The sequence below is a fragment of the Manacus candei genome, unplaced genomic scaffold, assembly GCF_025592945.1.
Source record: "Manacus candei isolate 608988 ecotype Guabito, Panama unplaced genomic scaffold, ASM2559294v1 h1tg000063l, whole genome shotgun sequence".
In the NCBI taxonomy this organism is placed as follows: Eukaryota; Metazoa; Chordata; class Aves; order Passeriformes; family Pipridae; genus Manacus; species Manacus candei.
Window position 1 is genome coordinate 2,848,308 of NW_026138111.1, and position 24,160 is coordinate 2,872,467.

At 37.7% G+C, this 24,160-nt stretch overlaps 1 protein-coding gene across 1 annotated transcript in view; it reads left to right on the plus strand.

The window, feature by feature from the left end:
- PRKAR2B (protein kinase cAMP-dependent type II regulatory subunit beta) overlaps positions 1 to 24,160 on the plus strand; it is an 84,655-nt gene that overhangs the window by 55,225 nt on the left and 5,270 nt on the right. Inside the window, exons 3-6 of the mRNA XM_051805152.1 lie at positions 11,492 to 11,544; positions 12,668 to 12,751; positions 21,175 to 21,281; positions 23,430 to 23,583. Of these exons, the coding sequence (XP_051661112.1) occupies positions 11,492 to 11,544; positions 12,668 to 12,751; positions 21,175 to 21,281; positions 23,430 to 23,583 (398 nt within the window). The remainder of the gene's footprint in view (positions 1 to 11,491; positions 11,545 to 12,667; positions 12,752 to 21,174; positions 21,282 to 23,429; positions 23,584 to 24,160) is intronic.

Genomic DNA, 24,160 nt, shown 5'->3' on the forward strand with positions numbered 1-24,160 from the left:
CCTTCCTTCCATTCAGTAAGAATAATTCACGTGTGGATCTGTTTTGCATGCAGGGTTGACCAAAGGAAACTAGCTTAGAATTTTATGTTTCATTTTCAAAATGGCAAGTCCACTTTTGTTCAGAGGTTTTCTGATGTGGATTCAGTTGCTGAGAAATTTGCTGTATGTGCATTTGTGAGCTTTCTTCTGTTGTCTGACAGTTTCCTTTTCTGCTGAAACGGTGCTAGGCCGTGGTTGTGCAGGGGAATGCAAGAGCTGGTCCCAGTGGAGATCTTGTGTATTAAGGCAAGAGACTAGGGGTTGAAGTTTGTGTAAAACAAGGAACTCTGCAGAAAATGGAGAATGCTGGAACAGGGACGGAAATATAGCAGCAAAGTATTTGTGGAGATGTGGCCAGCTTTTTCCAAGATAATGTGATGTAATTATTAGAGATTTGTTGCTGAAGTGAGGAGGCCATTCATGCAGTTTAGTCCTTTCTTCTTCTAGTGAAAAAAGCACTATCTTTCTTGGTCAACTGCAGGTGGACAAGGATGCTTTTGTCATCATAGTCATTTAGGTATGGAGTAGACTGGGAAATTGAAACCAACTGTCTCTTGCAAGTCTGATGCTATTTGAGGTCATATTGTGTTCATCAGTGAACTTCTCCTACATAGATATGTTAGTTTTTCCTGGGTTCATCTTTTCTTCAAGTGCAATGTGGTTTTAAGTAGGTACTGAGAAAATGGAGTTAAGTGGTGGTGACCAGCATAATATATCTTGGAGCATCCTATGTGTGTTGGTGACACCTCATCCAGCCTTTTTGTGTCTTCCTGTAATTGTAGAAGACAAGGGAATGAAACAGCACTGTGGATGTCTGCAATATCTACAGATAGAAAAAGAAATAAATCTGGCTTTACAGTATGCAGGAAAAAGATTGATCAGTGTGTGTTTAGATCCATTTAGTCTTTTGAATACAGTAGTATTTAGTTCATAATGGTACCAAATGTGTATGTGTGGGAGGAGTGGAGGGTGTTTAGAAAGCTGAAAATAAAAAATGCATTTTTTTTTTTAGTCATTAGAGTGCACTGCCTGTATTTACCATTGATTAAGGACTTTCTGAGAAATATAGTTTCAAGTAGTGACAGGTTGTTAGCTGAAGGAGTGGAGGCTTGATGTTTCTTACCTTTTAGGAAAAGATCACTTCTGTGAGACCTCAGTGCCTTCTTTCTTGTTCTGATTGATAAGTAGTCACACAGTTGTGGACAACTTGTATAATTAAGGAATATAAATGTGGTAATCTGTGTTCTCAGGATGATTACAGTCCCTGTTCTTGAAATTATAATATTTGTAGGCCATCTTTTGGCTTGTTATAGTTGTCTGCATCATTACAAATGCAGGTGAGCATGTACTGATTGCTATGTGGATGCTTGCTTTCTTACCTCAGTATGTAGTTACCAGTATTATTTCATAACAGCAGTTTATATTTTGACTACAAAAAAGTAAAAGAGCATATATATTATTTTATAGTTTTTATTTGTCTTCTGAACTTCCTTTGTCTCTCTGAAAAGAATCCTGTCAGCAAAAAGTCTTAAATTAATTTTCTGGAATTGTTGAGAAAACAGATGTTCAAAATCAACCATTTCAAAACTTGGCAGAAATATTTTCCATAATGTTTTTGTCTACCTGTCTTCCTGTTATATCTGGAACCTCTTTAGTAAGTTTGGTTTATCATATTTCTTATAGAGGATTATGTGAGCATGACTTACCCATTTGACCAAAGCCACCTAAAATCAGCACAATAAAATTCCAGGAGACAAGTTCCATTAGCTTATTCCCTCGTTTCATTTTGCCTAGCAGCCTGGGTCAAGGAGGACTGAGGAGCATCTCCTTACGGAGTACTTTGTAATGTAGAATGTAGGGCAGTTCTGGAAAATGGGAAAGGTAGATTCAAGCTTCCTTCCCTTGGTCCCATAGCTGTGAAAACCAAAGGTAACTTTGCTATAGCAACCATTCTTTTAAAAGGATAATTCCACCTCTTTTTTAGGTGCCTATTCTCAGCTTGCTATTCTGAATGCCATATAGATGCAGGGCATTCTGTGAAGCCTGTTGATCGAATTTTCCCTGAGATTGAATTTTGCGCTCCCTTAGCTGCCCTAACCAAGTCTACCCCGTATGTGGGATCACAGGCTTTGACATGTGCCTCTGAGGAACGCTTGCATTTATGCCTTAGATATCATCCCAGAGGTTCATTGGAGTATTCTGGATTTGGTATTATTTCTACCTTCCCCATTTTACTGGATGATTGATCAGACTATATCAATCGTGCTATATACCATACTATCATACTGTAATACTGCTGTTGGTAGGTTTTTCCCCTTGTCTTGGTCAAATCAGTTCAGTCCGCTGGCAGGACACTGAGACAAGCTTGTCAGAGTCAATAGTTTTGACCTTATCTCTACTCTCCCTTCTGTTGCCTGCCCTTAATCTAAATTTTTTCTACTTTCATGAATCTTCTCATATCTTTACATGTCCAGTCACCAGTAATTATTTTCCTTGTGTGTCACTCCTAATAATTTTCTTTCCCTCACTATATCCTTCCTATGGCATATCAAGATCTTGTGTTGGTCTTTAAACACCAGCATATAAAAGCCATAATATGTGGTTCCTTAAAACAACCACCACCTTTTTTTTTCATAACTCTTTGCAGATCTGTAACACAGATTTTCTCATGCATTTTCACTCCTCTCTTCTGGCTGCTGTTTCACAGCAGGTTCTTTCCCCTTCTTAAATCCATTATCCCAGAGGTGCTACCACTGCCGCTGATGGGCTCAGCCTTGGCTGGTGGTGGGTCCATCTTGTAGCCAGCTGGCATTGGCTCCATCCAGACATGGGAAAGCTTCTGGCAGCTTCTCACAGAAGGCACCCCTGCAGGCCCCCCCAGCTACCAAAACCTGTCCAGATAAACTTAAATTACTTCTATGATTTTAGATTTTTTTTTCTTTTTCCCCAATAATTCTTAGTTCTTTCTACCCACAGTGTCCTATGTCTTACTGATTCTTACATTTGTCCATCAATGTCTTCTCATAATGCCAGAATTTGAGTACTTCCTTTTCTGGCTTTTCTCTCAACTTGTACTTTTTTCCCCCATTTTCTATTCTTTTGTTCTGCTCTATTGATAACCTAATGTTTTACCGTGCTAGGTTTGTAAATTGGTTTCTTTCTGCACACAGTTTTCATTTTTAACCCACTTGAAATGGGTTACAAAATAGCAAAAAGATTACATTTCATTGTTCAGAATATGTTTTTTTAATAGCTGCATTTTATATTTGCTCACATTGTAAGTAAGGCATGACTTTTCTGGTGGGAAAATAATGTAGACACAGATATCATCCTAATGCTGGCTGTTCAATAAGAAAAAATACCTGCAATTGATGTTTGAAGTGCTAAATATGGCAGGAAGAGCTGGGTGCATTTCTGTTTCTATTCTGTAGTATTAGCAAATATAAAGTTGAAATGTATGCAAAGAGCTCTGTGTCTGCTCATAGTTTGTCAAATATTTATGCATATTTTAGCTACATCCCAAATAACACACTGTAGCACTGTGAACTGCTGGGACTTGTATGAGAATGGGAACAGAAGGTTATACGAGTCAACATCAGAGTACAATATGTCGCTATATGTTTTGCTACTCCATATGCTATATTGGGAAAGCTTATAGAGTAAGTACTATAGTCCATGGTGTATACTGGCAAAGTTTTCTAGTGGAAGTACATCTTACTTTTGTAATGATTTTATTGTTTAATAACTACCTGCAGTGTTCTGGACACTGTAATGTGTGTTTGTGCTGGTTTTCAGCAGCCAGACAGATGAAATCAAGCACGCCCTGAGATGCCACGTGAAACTGTCTCGTACCATCAGCCAGAAACCTGGCTGGTTTTTTTTAGCTCCATCTTGACAAATTACACGATTATGGAAAGAACTGAAATAGGACTAGAAGGAGGACTGAGTACTATGCAAGTCCTTAGGGAAATTCTGTTAAAGGTCCTTTCTGGTGCCCTATTTAAAAATAGGAAAGTCTTTTAGCTCCTTGTGCTGAAGTTTGAATAGACAGTTTCTGTGAAGGAACCTATTTAGTGATTCAAACCCCTATGATTTCAGGGCAGAGTGTGCATCTTTGACCCAGCAGTGAGCGTGCTACCTGTGATGCAGAGTGCTTTGGACTCTGAAGTAGAAAAAGGTACTGTTGTCTAATACATCTGAATTTTCACTTTTACATACCAAATAATTTTAGGGAACTTGTGCAAAGGTTGCCCACACAAGAATAACTTAACAGGGATAGTTATCAAAAAATGTCTTGTGTGGGCTGTCATGTTTCTTCAAATGGGCTTTCATAGTGATCAGTACCATCCTGATGGAATTCCTGCTTTGGCGAGAGGATTGGGGAAATATGAATAAACCCATGCGGACTTTTGAACGCAGAATCCTTGGGAGGCTTTGTGACTCACTATTGGCATGGACCTCATTCGAGATGCTATGTATTATATTAGACACTTCATGTTATTTAGAAATGCTGAAGGAAATGGCTTATGGTTCTGCTCGTTAGAAATAGCATTGGTAGCAGATGGCCAAGAGAAAATGCTGTAGAAAAGTTGATTGTGTGAGTCTTTTGATTTCTTTCAAGCATGTAGTGCTTCCTGAGCAAGGTCTTCTAGCTCTGGCAAAGGTTTTGCCACAGAGCTGCATAGTGCTGAGCACAAGCCTGGTGCTTGGTGGGTGTTCATGACTATGACTATGAGGCAGTCTTTGGAGAATTTGAGTCTGTGCACTGAAAGCAAGAGTGGAACTGTCCTGCATGAGAAGCTGATCCTGAAACAGACTGCCTTGGCAGTGCTCCCAAGACTCTGATTCAATCAATTCCTGCCTAATGAACTGAAGACCACCTTCCTGATAATTAAGAAGAAACAAGCTGCCTGGATTTTATCCAGCTCTGGATTTTTAGACTGGTATTCTGAGCACTTAGTGATTTGTGCTAGGTAGTCGACCACTCAAAAGTTGTTACCCCCTAAGTCTGGTAGATTGGAGGGGAATTTCTTCAATTTTAGTTTATTGCATGTGAGGAAATCCCTAGAATATGCATGTCTCTGTGTTTGCCAGACCTTTTTTTTCTGAGTATGAATACTTTTATTCCAATTTGGGTAATGTTTGTGATGTAAATGTTCTATGTCTAAAAGAATAATGACACAGAATTGCAAAGTATTAGGCATTCTGTGTATTCACCTAATTATGCCTGGATAAAGTTTCAGTATAGTGACCCCATCAGGAGTAGGCTCCTTCTTTCTGACAGTATCATGGGAAATGATAGCCCCACGGATCCTGGGTGTATTTAAAGTAAACTTCTTGGAATATGTCCAGGGTTTTGCACAAATGGTGGGTCTCAGCAGCAGAGTCAGTTAGTACTGCCTTATTATATCATATGTGGAATCAGATAAATTATACCTCATCTTATTGTATGCTCAGATAGAGGAGAAAGTTGATCTCCTTTCTCTAGGATGTTCTTCAGTCCTTACGTTTACTTACAGCTCTTCAATTTAATCTTCCATGTGGTCCAGTCAAAACCAGGAAAATAGAAATAATATAGTACTTGATAGTTGCAATCGTCAGAGACTACAACTGGTTATTTCTCATTGCCATCACCCCAGAGGGTTGCTTTTGTTTAAATAAAAAGTAATTATGGAATTGGGACTTTGGGGGCTGGGGCTCTCTTCCTAGTTCCTCCTGTAGTGGTAGGAACTGGTGAGATGTTAAAAAAGTGGGTTTCTGACACAGAAACTTTGGAGATCCAGTAGTATTTGTCTAGTCTAGTTTGAAACTACTATCTGCCGTGCAAGGAGTCTCTGTGCACTGTGTTTCTCATGCAGGAGAAGTAAATCCCGACAAACTGGAAAAAAATCTCACACTGCCATTAAGTCACCTTAGCAATTCTCATAGAGTTAAACTAGGGAAGTGGCGTTTTTGCTGTATGAGGGGGTGGGCATAGCTGTCATAGTCAGGGATGTTTGTAGAGATGTAAGACATGCTGGTGTAGCTACAGCAGGTAGAGGTGGTCTATTTTCATGCTCCCCCCTGATGGTCATGCTGGCAAAACTGTGGTCTTGATTTACCCTGAATAGGATGAAAAAATATCTCCACAGCTCTTCTTCTCTTGAGAAATTCTTTGTAATATGCTTTACAACTCAGAGGTTCTGTACTTTGGAAAGGGTACACACATATTGACTATTTTTCCTGCCATGTTTTGAGTATAATAAAATATTCAGTACTTATATGTGAATTTCCATTCATTTATGTATTGATAACCTTATTTCCTGATACATCAAGGCAATAGAGAGAGCATGACTAACATGTTTTGTGATCTTACAATTACTAACTGCATGTTAATTTTCATTTTAGAATTCATTCATGTCTGAAGTGACTGTGTTGCTGATTTTGAATATAACACATATTTACCAGCTGAAAACCACTCATCACTTGGAGTGATGAGTTAGAAATTCTAAAAGCTTACCTCTTCTTGCTGACAAAGCAATCCATCTTGAGCTGTGTGCAGATTTCAGTGCATGTGTGTTTTCATAATGCACTGCCTTTTGACAGTTCAGATTTTTTCCTACAAATGCTTTGTGTTGATGTGTTTGGGCTTGTTTGTGTTTATATCCATCTTGGATGGATATATGTGAAATGTAACCCTCACCTGGAAAAAGCAAATAAAAATAATTTCACTTAGTTGAGCTTAGCAACCAATGGAGAAATATGTACAGTGTTTGTGTCACTATTTGTTAATGCCATAATTCTACATGGGATGAAATAGGTCCCTAGGAACAGTATTAGGACTGCTTTTTGAGCAATGATGTGTGAGTATTGCATTCAGCAGTGACTTGTAGCAAAATGTGGCAGGACATTTAAGTGTCATAAAGTCACCAGGTACTGTTGGGAGCGTGGAATGAGCTAGAGAGGTAGAAAAATAAAATACTGAACACAGTGAGTATTGCAGCCACCAGCAATGCAATGGTTCAGAATCATTAATGTCTGTGGTGCCAATCAAGGCTTAGACAAAAGAGATGGGGACCACAGAATATACAAAATAAATACAGAAGGTGTGCTATCACATGAACAACCTGTCAGCATCATCATATGATGAAATTCTTTGTTTTCCAGGAAATATATGCTAAATGAAGAAGTGGGGAAAACCAGTCTTGCAGCTTGTTGTAACTACTAGGAGTCATCTCAAGAGGGATAGTATTTATCTCAGCCAATTAGTCACATTTTTAATTAATCTCATCTAATCTGGACATGTAATACAGATCATATAAATCTCTTCGTAAACGTGCTGGCTTCTCTGCATTGACTGTAGCTGGAATCCAGATGACTTGTGCAGATGTGGATGTTTACCTAAGAGGCATCTCACTTAGCTTTAGATGGTTTATGTCAGTGGGATTCTTGTGTGCCAAACCCCAGTGTTCATGTCATGAAATTCAGCGCACCATAGTAATGTCAGAGGCTGTATTTTAAGAATCAAAATAAAATGTATCAAGCTTTTCCATGAGACATCTAGTGGCATGCACTTAGAAATGAATGTTACTGAAATAAGCAATGAAGGAAAGGAAATGCCCTAAAACAGCAGATCCACAGCATTGGTGTAATTTTTAAGTTGTGACTCTAATGAAAGATGCATCCCTGATTATCGCAAAAAGATAAGCCTAGGCAAAATTAAATACGGATTTGTGACCAGAAGTGTTAAGTTTCTTATCACAGATGATAAAAAGAAATCCTTTTAGAATTTGGGCATATGGGCACTAGCACAAGAAACTGCAGTTCTTAAATATATTGTCTGTAACCAGTGATAGAGAAGAAATATTTAATGAAGGCACCTGCTGATAGTAGCTAATGAGATTGACTGAAATGAGTTGCTAGCAGAGAAGAGTGACCTTAGAGCAGAGACACAAACTGACACAGAATAGCTCAGGAACACACTCTGTTTCTGGACTGATCCTGCTTCAGGCTATGTGAAAGGGACTGATAAGATGAATCAGGGTGGGCATGGATGAGGCTAAATTCGGTTTCTTTTGTGTGGTCTGGAAGACTGTTAAGTGTTTAGCCAGGCCCTCTGAGACCTATCAGTTCTGGGATAACAATATCAAAGCTGTTAAATTAAATTCCTGGTTTGTATAACTTTTTCGATGTAGAGGTTTTATCAGAGGTAAGGATGTACCTGTACATCAGGTTGAGACAGACTATTCATACACCCAGCAGCACACTGTACTATGACACAGATTTGTTGGCTCCCGTATACACATGTGTGCACTAGGGCACAGTCTGATACCAGCTGAAACAAAGGTGCTTACTTGATGCTTATATGGTGCTTACTTGGCATGTTATTATTGTTGCTATTTAAATAAAATCCCCGAAAGTTTATTTCTGACAAGATTGTAGTAACTATAGTACCATTAAATAGTTGGTAGGAATTTTGTTTATGTAGAGGTAAAGTACTATAGTTGTTCAAGAGATTGCAGACTTCCTTTTGTGGGCATTTGTAATTATTTGGGACCAAATCCAGTTCCTAGTAAACTGCATAAGAATCTTTCAGTCAGTTCCAGAGGGACTTCTGTCAAATTTCTCCATGTTTTTGAAGAGACCAAGTTTTATAAAGGTGACATTTTAGCTGAGTGCATGATACAGTGAGGACCAGAACTTCCTGTGGGAGTGTGTATAATACATGTGATGATATGCTTTACCATGAAATCATCTTAATTGGGTATGGTAATGACGAGGTTAATGCGTCTACCAGGTCACTACTTCATAAGTTGTTTGTATAATTATATAGGAAGTATGGGGAATAAACGAGAGGACACCAAATCTCAATCCATGAACAACACTGTGGCTGAACTAGCATAGGAAAGACATGATTAGAGGACAGGGAGGAGGGAGAGGCTGTTGCATGTTTTGGTTCAGACACTTGTTCTGTGACCCAACCATAGAGGGAGTTAGACGTGCCAATGCTCTGAGTAATACTAACAGGGGAAAAGCTCATGGGCTCCGTTGTTACACAGGCATTGCACAGATAGATCAGGGTATTTGCTATTGTCAGGGTACAGGGGATGGTGATAGTGAGGGATTTAAATCAATCAGTCATCTGCTAGAGGCCAATAAAGGAGAATACCAGCTGCCTGACATGTTTTGCAGTGCACTTAAAACCAAAGTTTGAGATGGTGGGAAAAGCAATCAAAAGGGAAGCTATTATATTTGATACCAACTCTAAGGGAGAAACTGTTGCAAGAATGGGGAGAGAAAAGGCAGGTTGAGTGAGTTACCCTGTGATGACAGGAGTCACAGATTTCAGGGAGGGAATGAGGTAAAAGAGTCAGAACAACAGGTTTCAGGGGGGTATGAGAGGGCTGTGGGCATAATCTCTTTGGAAAGGAGTCTGGAGAAAAGAAATTAAAGAATTGTTTGTTCCTCAAAGAAAAATTATAAAGAGAAAAAATGCAAACCGAGACAGGACAGGAGAAGGACAAAAAGCATAGTGAAATAAATATGTCTAATATTAAGCACTTCATTTATATCAAGCACAAGAAGGAACCATGCACTAAATTAAAGCCAGTTTGGATTATTCAGAACAAGTACAAAAGAATAGAAAAAGATGTGTAGAGAAAAAAAAAACGAACCAAAACACATCAAAGAAGCCAAGACCAAAAAATATGAACAAGAAAAGATTGTGTAGTAGTAAGTACATGAGGAGTAACAGAAATTGTTCTGGAAGTATATTTCTGGTAAGAGCATGTTCCAGGAAGGTGTTGCTCTGCTGCTTAACAAAAGCACATCAGTTTCCACTAGAGTATATGGAAAACAGCCTAGAACAGAGAAAGGAAAAATCAGACAGTAACTTATGTGTTAGGTGTTCCCAAGTTAGCTGTGCCTCAGACACACTATACTTGGAAACTGGAAGAATTGTCTAAATTAGTCTCAGCCCTGTTAGCAATAGCCATTAAGAGTCTGAAGAAGAAAAATAAGTGTGAAAACCCTCCCAGAAAAATAGAAAAACTCATTTTTAAAAGGATGGGGGAGCTATGGAGAGAATATGCCTATCATAGGTTTATAGATCATTTTGTTCCTAGAAAAATTACAGACAAATATTCATTTTGTAAATACCTGGAGGAAGGTAACAGATAGCAATCAGCATGGATTTGTTGGAACTATCTAATACCCTGTAACAAGAGATTAAAACTTGTGGATAAAAGAAAAGGAGCGAGTGTCCTACATTTTCATTTTAAGAAACTTCTGAATGCTGTTTTACAAGACTGCCCTATAAACAAGCTAAGGAACATGAAGCAGTGTCTCAATGTAAGTTGCATGGGATATAGCTGCAAAACTGGTTGGATAAGGTAAACCCCAAGCAGCTACTGCTGTTTCACTCGTCCATATTCCGCAAGAGTTTTTTTTAGACACTATTCTGTTTTTTCAGTAATAATCTGGATTATGTTTTAGAGAATATGCTTATTAAATTTGCAGTTGTCACAAAGTTGAGAAGGGATTGGAAGGATGCCAGGTAACAGGATTAGAATTGAAAATGATCTTGAAGTGGCTTTGAAAATAAGGTAATATTTAACAAGCCTAAGTGCCTGGTACTGCACTTGGACAGAACAGCCTTATACAGGCACCGGACAGATGGTTAAGCAGTGCTTAAGTTTTGAAAATTATATATGTCATAAATATTACATGAGTAAATGTAGTCAACCTGTTGTAAGGAAGGCATGATGGATGAAATAGTCATACAGCCTGCAAAATATGCAGAGTAATTCATGTGTTAAACTCAGTGCTCTGCTCTGTTCAAATACTGGGTCTAGATTTGAGCATCACGTTTCAATGAAGAGGGCTAAGTGGAGGGAGTTTGGGGAATGGCAATAAGGAGAGTTAGAGAACTGAAAAACGTGCCTTGTAAGGAATAAGCTGAAGAACCAAAATTATTTAGCCTAAAAAGTGAAAGGTAGGAAGGAGTGAAAAGTTTTCAAGTATGCAAAAAAAAACCTCCCAGTAAAATAGCTTGAGCCAGCCAACCAACCAAAGAAACACATCCCAAACCACCTTGAACCTACACAGATGAAGGGAATTATGTAATCTCTCCATCCTATATGGATAGCTTGAATTCTAACATGAAATAATTAACTTAGAAATCAGGAAAAAATTCTGATAGTAAGGTAAGATCATTTAGAAGAGGTTAGGTGAGAAACTTATATTAGAGGTCTTTCAAACCAGGGAAAACATGTCCAAAAACTATACAAATGTAGCTTTGTTTCACACGCAGTTTGGAGTTGACCTGCTAGGACCCTCTCAGCTGTATCTTCTCTATTGAGTGTATTACATTACTGCATATTATTCCTGTGCCACACAATGCATTTTCTGTTCTGTAAATCTTGTGAAACACTATTGTAATTTGAATTAAAATTATACTTTTTTTTAATTTCAGTGTGTGCAGAAGCTTACAATCCTGATGAGGAAGAGGACGACGCAGAATCTAGGGTACTTAATGCTTAGAGACAAATACTTACTTTTTCAAGTCTTGGGCATCAAATTTAGGAAGAAAAATGCAACTAGCATTATCATTCCTTTCCACAAGCATCCTTATTATAGTATACTTTAGTAAGCTCTTGGGTTTTTGTGTTAAAGGAACATTAAAAAATTCTGATTATAGTCACTCATATAGGACCTGATGTATTATTCTAAATTACCAAACATGTGATATGTGGTTAAGGAAACATTTTTGTGCAATTATATTTACGTAGAGAGCACCTGCTCCTCAAAACACTTATTTGGTGTCCTCACAATCTTGCAGTAGTTTCCTCAATATTCTAGTATTTTTCATAAGGCAGAAAAAGGTAAACTATAAAATTGCTAAGATTTTTAGATGTAAAATGCAATAACTAATGAACTGTGTTTGTTTTGTTTGTCTCACCCTTTGAAACACATTTATTTAGCTTTTAAGATGAAATAGCATGACTTTCAAGAGAAGTTTAATTGTTTATGTTCTACCTAATTTCTGATTTGTAACACTGTCAAAAAGGTTACCCTATACTATCACAGCTATACTTAGCATATCTTTTGAAGCATGTGAGTTGAGCAACTTGATTGATACTCACATGAACCGCACATTGGTAATTTAGTAAATCTCTGGCTCGCTCAGATAGTGTCAAGTCTGTTGTTTACTCTGTGAAATTTCTGATATGAATTTTACACACATACTATTTCACAAAACACTTTAGGAAGTAGTCGTGGCAAATGACTGAATATAACAGTGATGCTTTTTCTAAAACATACATGCCCCAAATACGATCAGAGAGTAGTAGGGTAATGTTTATGTAACTATAGTGTAGATAAAAGTATCCAGAATGGCTTGCAGAAATGAAGTGGATTCTACAGGTGTAAAGATCTTGTAAGCTTAAATACAGCAGTGTCACATTTCCTAATGGTGTGGTGATACCATGTTATCATTGAGTGTTTATTCAAATCCTGAAGGTTCTGAAATGAAAGTGTTATGAAGCATGGCCAAAATATTGTGTAAAATGCATAGCTGAATTAGCTCAGTCCTTCAGCTAGTGCTGCTATATGATAACCACCTTAAGAGTTTTTGTCTTACATCCCTCAGATTATTCACCCCAAAACAGATGATCAAAGAAACAGACTGCAGGAGGCGTGCAAGGACATTCTTCTTTTTAAGAACCTAGACCCGGTAAGAAATTCATTGTGATGAACAGCCTTTAGCAGTGCTGCTAAGAATTAATTCTTGAGCTTTTGAACAGAAATTTACAGATTTTACTTTGTAAGCTCTTACATATGCTTTCTTGACTGTTTCATAAATTCCAGAAATTACATTTTTATAATTGATACATCGTATAGTCTTCTGTTCACCACCATAGATGATAATCTTGAAGTACATTAATATGAATCTATGCATTATTATGATTGTAAAATGTTGTATTTTCTTATTTTAAATCTTGCTGTACATTGATGTGTATAAATGCATCAGTTAACTGGAATGTTTAAGTTGTCTCTACTAGTTACTTTTTAGCATCCAAAAGGTGCTGAGTGCTCCCTCAAAACAGAAAATTACACCTAAAGCCTACAGTTTAAGTCTGGATGTAATTGAACAAGTGAGTTATAAAATAGGGGGAAAGAGAAAGGCAATAGCGAAGTGTTTACATTATTATTTCACTTAATGCAGATAACATTATTCTATGCAAATAATTTCCTTTTGTTGCCTATAAGAATAACTATGGGCTTTTATGAAAGCTTAAATGAACTGAATGAGTGATCTGGATCAGACAAAGGTGATAATGCTACCAAAAAAAAGGCACAGGATTGTTTAAGGGAAAAGGTGATTGTATCAATCAAAACACGCATACTGAGGTTGGGATGACTCACAGAATACCAAATGCTTTCTCAAAGGAATTGATTTGATGCTGTCAGGGGAGGGAGCATGGCGGAAATGAAAATAATTATGTAGAGTTTTAAGTTATTAGAACAGAAAGTTTAAAATTTGATTCAAGAAGGAGCTAATGGAAAGACCAGTCTGCAGCTCTGGAAATCAGGTGCTCTTACATAGAATCACATTAATCTGTGCTGCAGGTTTCCAGCTCCTGATTCTGTCTGCATAAAGGCTGAGCCCTGACCCCAGGTACCTCTTCCCAGAGAAGCCCTGAGGAGGGCAGTGAGCCACAAACTCCCACCTTTGCAGAACCCTGGAGTCAGCATTATAGGAGGGCATCAGAAGTAGGTGCTAATAATACATGTGCATTGTTGGGACACTAGGGATCCTAACACAGATTTCCTAATTCCATCATGCTATCTGTTTAATAGGTAGTTAATCAGCTGTTCCACTATACTTGTTCACGCTGAAGTCATGCATGATACCCCTTCTACTCCTGAATTATTTTTCTGAATAGCTTCAGGGATACAAAGTTGTTTGTGGGTGTCTGCTCTGGATGTGAAATTGCTTTATTATATATTTTCCTTATTGTTTCTGTGTCCTGGCTTCCACTTGGCTGGACCATCGCTACATTAGCCTGCCAATGGCCTCTCTTGGTTAGTCTCTGAGCACCTCTCTCTTACAAGCCCTGTGACCCAGTGGATTATCGTGTACTCCTAGAACCTACTGTGATGTTAATAGTGCTTACAGTATCTGTCCTCTGGATGGGATCTGCTTGCCCTTATAGCAAGAACTAGATCTTCTGTCTAAATAGTCATCAACCACTTGGTCTGCAGGATAGGGATCTCTTTGCATCAAATCAGCTATATTGTAACGTTGTGTAGACACAATGTCCAGTGTGGACACTTGACAGACTTTTTCCAGGGATGGATTCTTCCAAGAAATATTGAGGGGTTACTTCCTGTTTGTGAAGGTCTTCTCAGGACTGTGCTTGCTGTCTCAATACTGATGTTTTGAACTTTTTTTTTTTAGGTTTTGCTTCTGAATCAGTTACTTGTAATTGCTAAGAGTTCCCATAGCCTGTTCCAGGCTTTTAGCAGAAGACTTCTTAGCTTCCTTAGATCCCCTGTGGATCTCTGCAATCCAAAGCCTTGAAATCCACTCCTGGGATCTCCCAAGTCTTGTTCACCCACCTTTGCTCAGGTTGTCCAGCGGATTAAGAACACTTCCTCCTGCTTGAAATATTATTATAATGAAAAACTCTTCTACAAAAATTATCTTATTCCACTTCCCAGAGTGCTGTCTGTAAAGACAGCAAGAAATTCTTGCTTGAAATTCTTTACAGACAGCACTCTGGGAAGTGGAATAAGATAATTTTTGTAGAAGAGTTTTTCATTATAATAATTTTACTCATAAAAGACATTGGAAAACTACTGAGCTCTGAAGACAGCAAGGGTATTAAAATACAGCCTTCTTAAGTCTGGCATGCTCCTGTGGAGCCAGGATCTGTAGTCCTCAGGGGACTTCTCCCACTCCTCCTTCTTGTTCTCCTTCTATGCAGTGACTCAAGGGCTCTGCCACTGTAGTTGCAGTAATTTAAATGTTCCTATGCCAGCTCTCTTCCTCACCTCTGCTTCTCCACCCTGCAGCATGAGAACTGCTGCAGTTTGCAGAGTGGTGTATTAGAAAAAACCTCCTTCATCTCAGAGAGAGATAACATCTTCAGCTGCTAAAGCTCAAGTCTCTGGAACAAAAGTCAAGCTTTGTATTGATAGCATCTCCCACTCCCACTGTTTCGTTTTTTTTTTCCTTGCATTGAACTTCAGCCTCTTTCTGCTATAGTTCTGTGTATCAAATTCATTGTTTCAGAGATCAGTTATGGAGGTAGAGACAATGTAAAGCACTTAATGGCTTTTCCCTGATGGCCTTTTAGCAGGGTGTCAAACACCATTCTCAAATACAGAATAACAATGTCTTACAGCATGATCAGAATTGTGTTCAGTACATGATGCTCAGTGGAGTCCACATTTTCTTAAAACTTCATCCCACCCTCACAGAGTGTATAGTAATTTGAATGGAAGGATAAGATAAGGGTATCATCTGAACAGACAAGAGCCATCACATAAAATTAAAGAACAGCAGAAACATTTGAACATGAGGCTAAATGAGAGAGAGGAGAAAAAGATAACCTTCAGACTTTGAGACAACTACACACAACACTGTCTTGAGCCTGCATTTACCTATAGCACTTTTTGAATATCAGACAGGTAAACTTACACAAAAGTATTTATAAATATCAATATTTCACATATTGGCTTTGGTTGAAAATATAGTAGTGTAAAGGAACAGCAGTTCTGGTACATTTCCTTGAACCACACTTATGTTTTAAAGGCCAACTCTTTTAAATTCCCTAAAGCAATTTAGCAATCTTTTTGCCTTCCCATCTAGTTGCTGTTATTCAATATCAGTTTTAGCTAGTGTGTAACAGTATTGAAAGAATTACTTGAAGAGAAAAATATTGATTGAAACATGCATTTGCAGCAAGATGGGGGAAAAAGGTTTTGCAGAGGTGTTTGGCTAGTTTTAGAGGACCGGATCAGAAAAGAATTGAGAAATTCTAGGAGCGGAACCACGTGGATGAGTGAATTAGAAGAGGAAGGTCTATTCAGATGTTTGTATTCTTCTCCCCATGCTGTTAATGTAACCTGTATTAGATTAACTCATTCCTCTTCTAAAGCATCTCTTCCTGTTTTTCTTCCCAGAAAAACTTCTTTCTCTTAGACCATAATAATATTTATTGTTCTTCTCAGTTGCCTGCTACCCCATTGCCAGAAACCATATTACTTTTGTTTTCCTAGGTTTGCCATGGTGTGCCAGGCTGCTTATTCTACCTGCATGCACAGAGCATGTTACCCGACAACCTCCTTTGTGCTCCAGATGCTGGAGATTACTAGCAGTGGAATCCGAAGTTCCATGCCCCCTTTCCCCTCCACTTCCACTTAGTGTAAGCCAGCAAGGAGAAAACAAGATGGTGAACAAATGTCTTGAGCCATTAGGACAGGCCCTAAGTTGCTATTACTGAAATTTCTCTCTGTTCAGCCTAACAACTGTTTTGTCACCAGGAGCAGCAGCTCATCTAGTGTCCAAGGCAGCCTTCTACTCTTCCTTTTTACAATGCAATTCAGAGTTGTTGTTCTCTTGGGTTTGTCTCTTAAGAGGAAAATTTGCTGGGGTGATTACCAACAGGCTATTTGGTTTGGCTTTTATGGCCAATAGGGCAGCAGTTAAAAAACCCGAGGAACCTTTTATCAGAGTAACAACGTGGCTCAATGGACTGGTACCCCAAATCTGTGCCGCGCCCTCGCGCTTTAAGGTTGAATCCTGTCTTTTGCAAAAATTCAGAAGCAGCGTTAGATCATCTATTCTCTTTCAGGGAAATTTTATGTTGGAGAGCTTTGCCCTGCTAATGCTTGTAGAGAATATTTAAAATAGGTCTTGACCCTTTTACAAAAGGTAATAAATTATACATATTGTTCACAAATAATCAGTAGCAATTTCTGGGCATATTGCCACTCATGTACCTGGGGAATTAGTATAAGAGAGCACAAATATTGATTAATCAATTAGAATTGATTAACTTGAAGGAAGATGAAAGAGAGCATAATGTAACTGTTTTATGAATAGTGGATTCTTATACTTAAGGCCAAAGCATTCCTTGTAACTCCTAACAGAAGATCTTCACCAAAAGGGTTGTCAAAGCATTTGAAGAGGCTGTCCAGGAAAGTGATGGAATCACCATCCCTGGAGGTATTTAAAAGACGTGTAGATGTAGTCCTTGGGGACATGGTTTAGTGGTGGGCTTGGTAGTGCTGGGTAATGGTTAGACTCAATCATCTTAAAGGTGTTTTCCAACCTAAATTATTCTGTGATTCTCTAATCAGCTGTTGAAGATGTTCTGCAAAAGAACGGCACAATGTAAAGTACTTTCATATTTGGCTTAAGAATTTTGGAAACTATTTGCAACTCTGAATTATTTCTGCTCTTTTTAATTTTTTTTAACAAACTACTAAAAAGAATCAGTCAGTTAGCTCAGAGGGCTAGTTACAAAGTATGAAATGCGTTACTGAGCCTGACTGATGGGCATGTGCATGATATTTGAGAGGCAGAATACTAATTTAACACATGTGGAGAAAAAGCAAGGTATATTCTCAAGAAAAATATTATCGCTTGAAAATATTGATTATACTTTGAAATACAAAGTAGATTCTTTGATAGTGAGGAAATAAATGCCTTTTAATTAGTTTACAAGTGGATATTACACAAGGGAACTAAATATTTTGAATTGGATCAATATTGCTGCTGACATTTATATCATAGTTCTGAGGAGTGTATATACACGGTTTTGTTGTGAAAAACAAATGCAGAGAGCTGTAGACATGAATTCTGTGATCTACTCTTCTTCTACAAGGTCCTGACTTGTTGATTAAGAAGTCCTTTTCTTCCCATGATTTCCTTGCCTGTTTTACCAACATTTTCTCCCTTTCTTCCCCCCACTCCTCTCACCCTCCCCATCTCTTGCTCCCTATTTTGGTATTCTGTCTGCTTCGTTGATTTCCTAATATCATGTTGAATATTAATTCGTTGATATTTTATAATTCACATAGTGAGGCTAAGGTGGCCAGCAGGATGCCATTTTAACTGGGGCTCATTTTAGTAGAATGGTTGTAGGAGGAAAGCATGAAGTGGTTTATGAACTCAGGGACAACAGAAGTGTGGATTCACTTTGTTCTCATGATAGTCTTATGATTGTGTCTCAGAACATTATAATTTTTACAAGTCATATGAGATAGGCAAGTCTTGTTGCTACTGTTTTACTAAAGTGCAGGGCAATCTTATGCCCACTTAATTGTGCAGGATGTCTTGGATCTAAAAGGGAAATTAACTGAGATTTCCTGTGTACCAAGGAGCACTCCAGCAGCACACTCATCCTTCTTTTTGGGGATTTCCAAGCATATATAATCCCAACATACTATCCATTACTTTAGAGATTTATTGCACCCATCTTAATGTCTGGATTTTACCAGCTCCTGTCAAATGCCAGATTAAGATTGTGTTGGTTTGCTGTTAGACACCACGTCATTTTAATTGTAGAAATGTAGCTGTGCCTTCTATCTCTCAAATTCCTTTTCTTAAATAGTGGGGAAGGAAAATTTTCAGAACTTGCTTTCTATATTTGTCATTGTCATGACTACCAGTGATGATTATGTCCTACTTTCCATTTTATCTACAGTGTCTTCATTGATTCAGGTAGCACTTTGTCAAACAACAAATGTTTATATCAGCAGTTTAAACATCAGTGCTTCTTGCAAGCCCCAGTGTTGGAGTTTAGTGCGGAGAACTTTGTCCTTTTTCCTTTACAGAACAGCTCACAGTAAGTTTATAAATTGATATTAAGAAGACATGTACCTGGCACAGCAGTAGGAAAGCACTTGATAGTTTGGCAGTTAAAAGAGCCTTTGACATTTGGGAAGGACATGCCATGGTCTACCAGCTCTCCTGAATGAATCAAAATCTGTCTTGCAAGGACATACAAGTGACTGGATTTTTAATCTGTGAAAGTTTTACACTAAATAAAATGTAGTTTAAACTATACTTAATGTCCATTATCTCACCGACTATTTTTTTTCAAGGAATTATCTTGAGATGTGAGTGTTATGTTTGTTTTGTTGACTGGAGAGAAATTGAGGTTAACGTACTATTTCAAATAAAACAACATGCATCTGGAGGACAGTGCTTTGTGTGATACAAAGATAGGAGAGTGAGTGTTTATTTATAGTTTTTCACTTGACCTGGCAGGAGGGATGGGATCACACACTGGTCCAAGGGGATGTCCTTGGTAAAGCAGTTGTCATTCCTGTCTGGGGCTTTTTTTAAAGTATTTTAATTTCCAAGGATTGAGGTTCATATAATGCATTTTTCTTGCATTGCTTGCATTTAGAGGATAACATATGGCCTCTAGCCTCCATGAAGTGTAGAGCATTCTGTATATTCTTACTTGTTTTCAAATGGCAGCCAAGGGCTGTTGGTTGGAGAGCCACTTTGAAAACTCAGATGTAAAGCAAGAGAAAGGGAAGGTGCTGCTTCAAATGCCTCAGGCAATTAACTGATTAGGTCAGTTTTGCAGATTCTGTAGGAGTTTCTTTTAGTTCACATAGGGAGGACTGTAAAAAATGAAGTAATATTACCTATTAATTTAAGCATGGAAGTTTTTAAAAGGCAAGTCCTGCCCCTAATTTTCAGTCTCCCCCAATGGCACCCACACACACTTTTCTCTTTCTCTGAAATGGACTATAACACATTCACTATAACACCTACAATGATCCTTCTTTTTGCAAATGCATACTTGTCTATACTAACAAAGGTACCAGCTAAATAGAGACATAGTTAAATGATTCTTTGCTGGCCTAGGAGGGCTGCATGATGTCTTACTGTACTTTACCATCATCAGCTGTACAAAGGATGGATGCTGCCATTCCTTTGTTCTTTGTGCCCACACACAGTGAACTCTGTGAAGTAAAATTTTATTTAGCTTCCATTTTTCAAAAAGACTTGGATAACATGGTACTGCTAATATTTTTAAAAGCTTTCAGTAAGTGAAGAAATTCAACAACACAAGGATGAAATTCATTCTGAACTATCTTATGTGGTTATCTCTGTCCATGGGCTGCACCAAGACTCTACAGGACTGGCTTAGACTGGTTGTCTCCAGAAAGGCAAATGCCATCCATCTTTCAGTGACTGGGAGGGCTATGAATTGAACCACTGCAAATGTACAGGCTTTTCTTTTACTGTGGTTTTCACTAGAAACTGCTCTTTCCAGTATGATACATACTTAATAAGTTTCAACAAGTAAAGTATGATTTTGTGGTTATTGGTAGAATTTTAGGTATATTGTGGGATAAACTGAAAATAAAATTTAAATTTTTAAATTATCTTTTTAGAAGCCACATTGTTAATCTGCAATGAGCTGTGTTTGGTTTTTTTAGATGTGAATAGTCAAGTTTTAGCAAATTTGCACCAAACAACACAGATTATGTAATTAGTGATTTGGTTTTGTTATTAGACAGTTGTAATTCAGATGATCACATGTTGTCTTTTAACATTTCTCTGTAAACATTTGTATTCCATTCAAATTAACAAAGTAGTTTTATAACTGTGTGTAAATTTCTACTTCCCAACGAGTCCAGCATTTACATACTTAACCAAAGAACTGCTGACCTTTATTATTACATCTGGCCCAACATTCTGCAGGCATTATATAATTTAGATTTTTGAATAATTTTGAAACTTTAAATTCAGTGAGATAATTGTGAAGACAAAATCAGGTAAGTTTATAATATTCAATAAGAGATACACTTTTTTCTTTCAATGGTATAACATTACTCAGTTGAGAATTCTCTCTGGATGGTCATGAGTAGGGAAGATCTATTTTATTACTTGCAAGGACAAGAAGGGAAGCTGCGCTCTGAACAGTGGAAGAGGAAAAAGATAACACTGAATACTAAATGAAACTGTCTTTCTGTTGATCCACACATTTCTGTAGCATGAATATTTTCCACCTATTAACATTTTTTATCTGCATATTGGGAAGCTGGCCAGTTAGTTAATTTGAAGAGTGAAGTTTAAAAGCAGATGATAATTTCTTGTCTTTGTGTTCTTTTAAACAGGAACAGATGTCTCAGGTGTTGGATGCAATGTTTGAAAAGCTGGTTGAAGGAGGGGAACATGTTATTGATCAAGGAGATGATGGTGACAACTTCTACGTCATTGATAGGTGAATTGCTGTGTCTCATTAGAGCACAAAGTATTATGCAAAAGTCATTCAGAAAGACTTATATTCTGTGAACTTGTATTTAACTCTTACATATATTTGCATGGGAGAAAAAAAAAAGAGCACATATGAACCAGTATGGCTCTTGTCTGAGCTATGGAGAGCAGTTTCTTAAAGGCGGCAGCTTTTTTATATGGAAATATGTTCCTGTTATGTATTGCTAGATTCCAAAGATGAGGGTTTATTTTGGTTTGTTTGTTTGGTTTGGTTTTTTGTTTGTTTGGTTTGGTTTGTTTTTTAACATGGAAAGAGATCTAACACAAAACACAATGCTAAAAGCTTTACAGCTCAATATTTGAAATCTTACTGGTTTTCAGTACTACCTGTAGATTTTCTTGCTTGCAAGAAAATAATTAGACCTTGAGGAGCTAAGGCTTTACTTTGCATTTGGAGATCTGTATGGACAAAGCAGGTAACCAAGATAATCGTTACTGTTGAAATCAGTGAGCTAGGAAGAGCATTTATTTTGGCATACTTCACTAGTCTGTTGGCACAGATTCCAGCCAGGCTGTCCCAAAACACCTTTTCTTAAATGTAACTGTAGTTTTAGGCTAATGCAGTGATTTCTGGGAGCGTTTGATAGGAAGATTATGCTAGAACTCTAAAAGAAATGCAGAGGCTGTTGATCAGTGTAGATCAGCACAACCAGATGGTCAAAAAACATGATTATCCCACTGTATTCAGTGATGGTGTGGCCTCACCTTGAACACCGTGTGCAGTTCTGGGCCCCACAATTTGGAAGGATGTGAAGTTACTTGAATGTGTCCAGAGGAGGGCAACAAATCTGGTGACAAGACTGGAAGGAATGTCCTGTGAGGAGCAGCTGAGAACTCTGGGTTTGTCTAGTTTGGAGAAAAGGAGGCTGAAGGGCGACCTCATTGCTCTCTGCAGCTTCCTGAGCAGGGGAAGTGGAGAGGGAGATACCGAGCTTTTCTCTTGGTATTCAGTGGTAAGACTCATGGGAATGGTTCAAAGCTGTGCCAGAAGAGGTTCAGACTCGACATTAGGAAGCATTTCTTTACCACGTGGGTGGTCAAACACTGGAACAGGCTTCCTAGAGAGATTGTTGTATGCTCCAAGCCTGTCAGTATGTAAGAAATATTGGGACAATTCTTTTAATAACGCTCTTTAACTTTTGGGAGCCCTGAAGCAGTCAGGTAGTTGGACTAGATGATTGTTGTAGGACCCTTTTACCTGAAGTATTAAATAAGGAGATCATGGAAGTGTGTCAAGATTCTGTGTGGAAAGACAGTATTTTTCAGCTTTTGTGAGATTACAGTTTGTCATCTCTTATGCAAAAGGCTGCAGGGACTTCATAATATTCTGTCAGCCTTGCAGTTTTTAGGTGCAGTGAATCACCTCTATGTCCCTTATCAGTGAAATAATTGCACAGATTTTTGCATTACATTCACATGATTTATCAACACATAGCATACAAATATTCAGCACTGAACAAAATGATGGCTCAGCACTAATGGGGGTGATAACATCATGTTTTACAAGAAACCAGGTTTTACTGCATTCCCAAAGCAAAAAAAAGTTACTGATTTAAATGCACAATATATTAGACACATGTATATCTTTATTTCATAATCTTATGTTGCTTTTCAGGTACATTCCTTGTGTTTCCTGCTTCTCCTTTATTTATTTCATTATAAATTACTACTGTAAAATATTTAAAATATTAAATAACTTGTATTATTTCAGCTATCTTGTCATAACAATTTTTGCAAGGACTTGTGACATTTGTGTTTAGTGTGGTTAAAGTGAAATTAAGAAACAGATAGTAAGTTAAATCTTAATTTTAGTGAGTTCTGATGATCAATAGATCACTGTACATCCAGTCTGTCTTTAAACTGAGTTAACATAAAAACTAATAGCCCTATCCTTCCCTTTAAAAAGAGACCACTTTTATTATTTATAGAAGTCATTGAGATGTCTCTACAAGGTATTTAACACCATATAAACAAACAAATGTATGTTTCAAATACTTTATCTTTGGAATTCACGGTATAAAAAATATAGTGAGAGGCTGCTTAGTGAAGACCAGGGCTGGATTCTACTCATTGTATTTATGTATTTTATTAACAGAGGTACATATGATATTTATGTAAAATGCGACGGTGTTGGGAGGTGTGTTGGAACCTATGATAACCGAGGATGTTTTGGTGAGTTGGCCTTAATGTACAATACACCCAGAGCAGCTACAATTATAGCTACCTCTCCTGGTGCCATCTGGGGTTTGGTAAGTGGAATACTTGTTTTAAGCTATTTTAAAAAAAAACTATTTTGTATAAATTGCACTGGCATGCTATTATCAGCATTTAAAAAAAATTATGATTTCAGAAAGTTTAATTCTAAAAATTCTGAGAACTCCCAACACAATGCTGGGTTTTTTTCAGAATCTGCAGATGCAAATCTGAGGCTTAAGAAAACACTGATTTTTTAAAAAAGAAATTAATTTTATTTTAATTATAATTACCCAGTTTGCAATTGCATATAATTTTCTTTTTCTCCCACATCTTGATTGGAAACACCTTTGGTTCCAGAGTAAAATTCCCAGTATGAGGTTATACTACCTGGATCTTTGACAACAGTAATAGAATTTACCTAAAGAGTAAAACTGCAATGGCCATCTTCTTCAAGATATGCATACCAATCTAATGACTGATCCCAAGATTACATTTTGCCATTGAAGTGAAACGTGGTTTTCCACCAGCTTAATCCATGTGACTTTTGGGATTTTATAAGGACACTGTAAGAATGGCTTTAAATTGGATTGGGTTGCATTGGCCAGTAAGTCCCACCTGTATCAGTGAAGG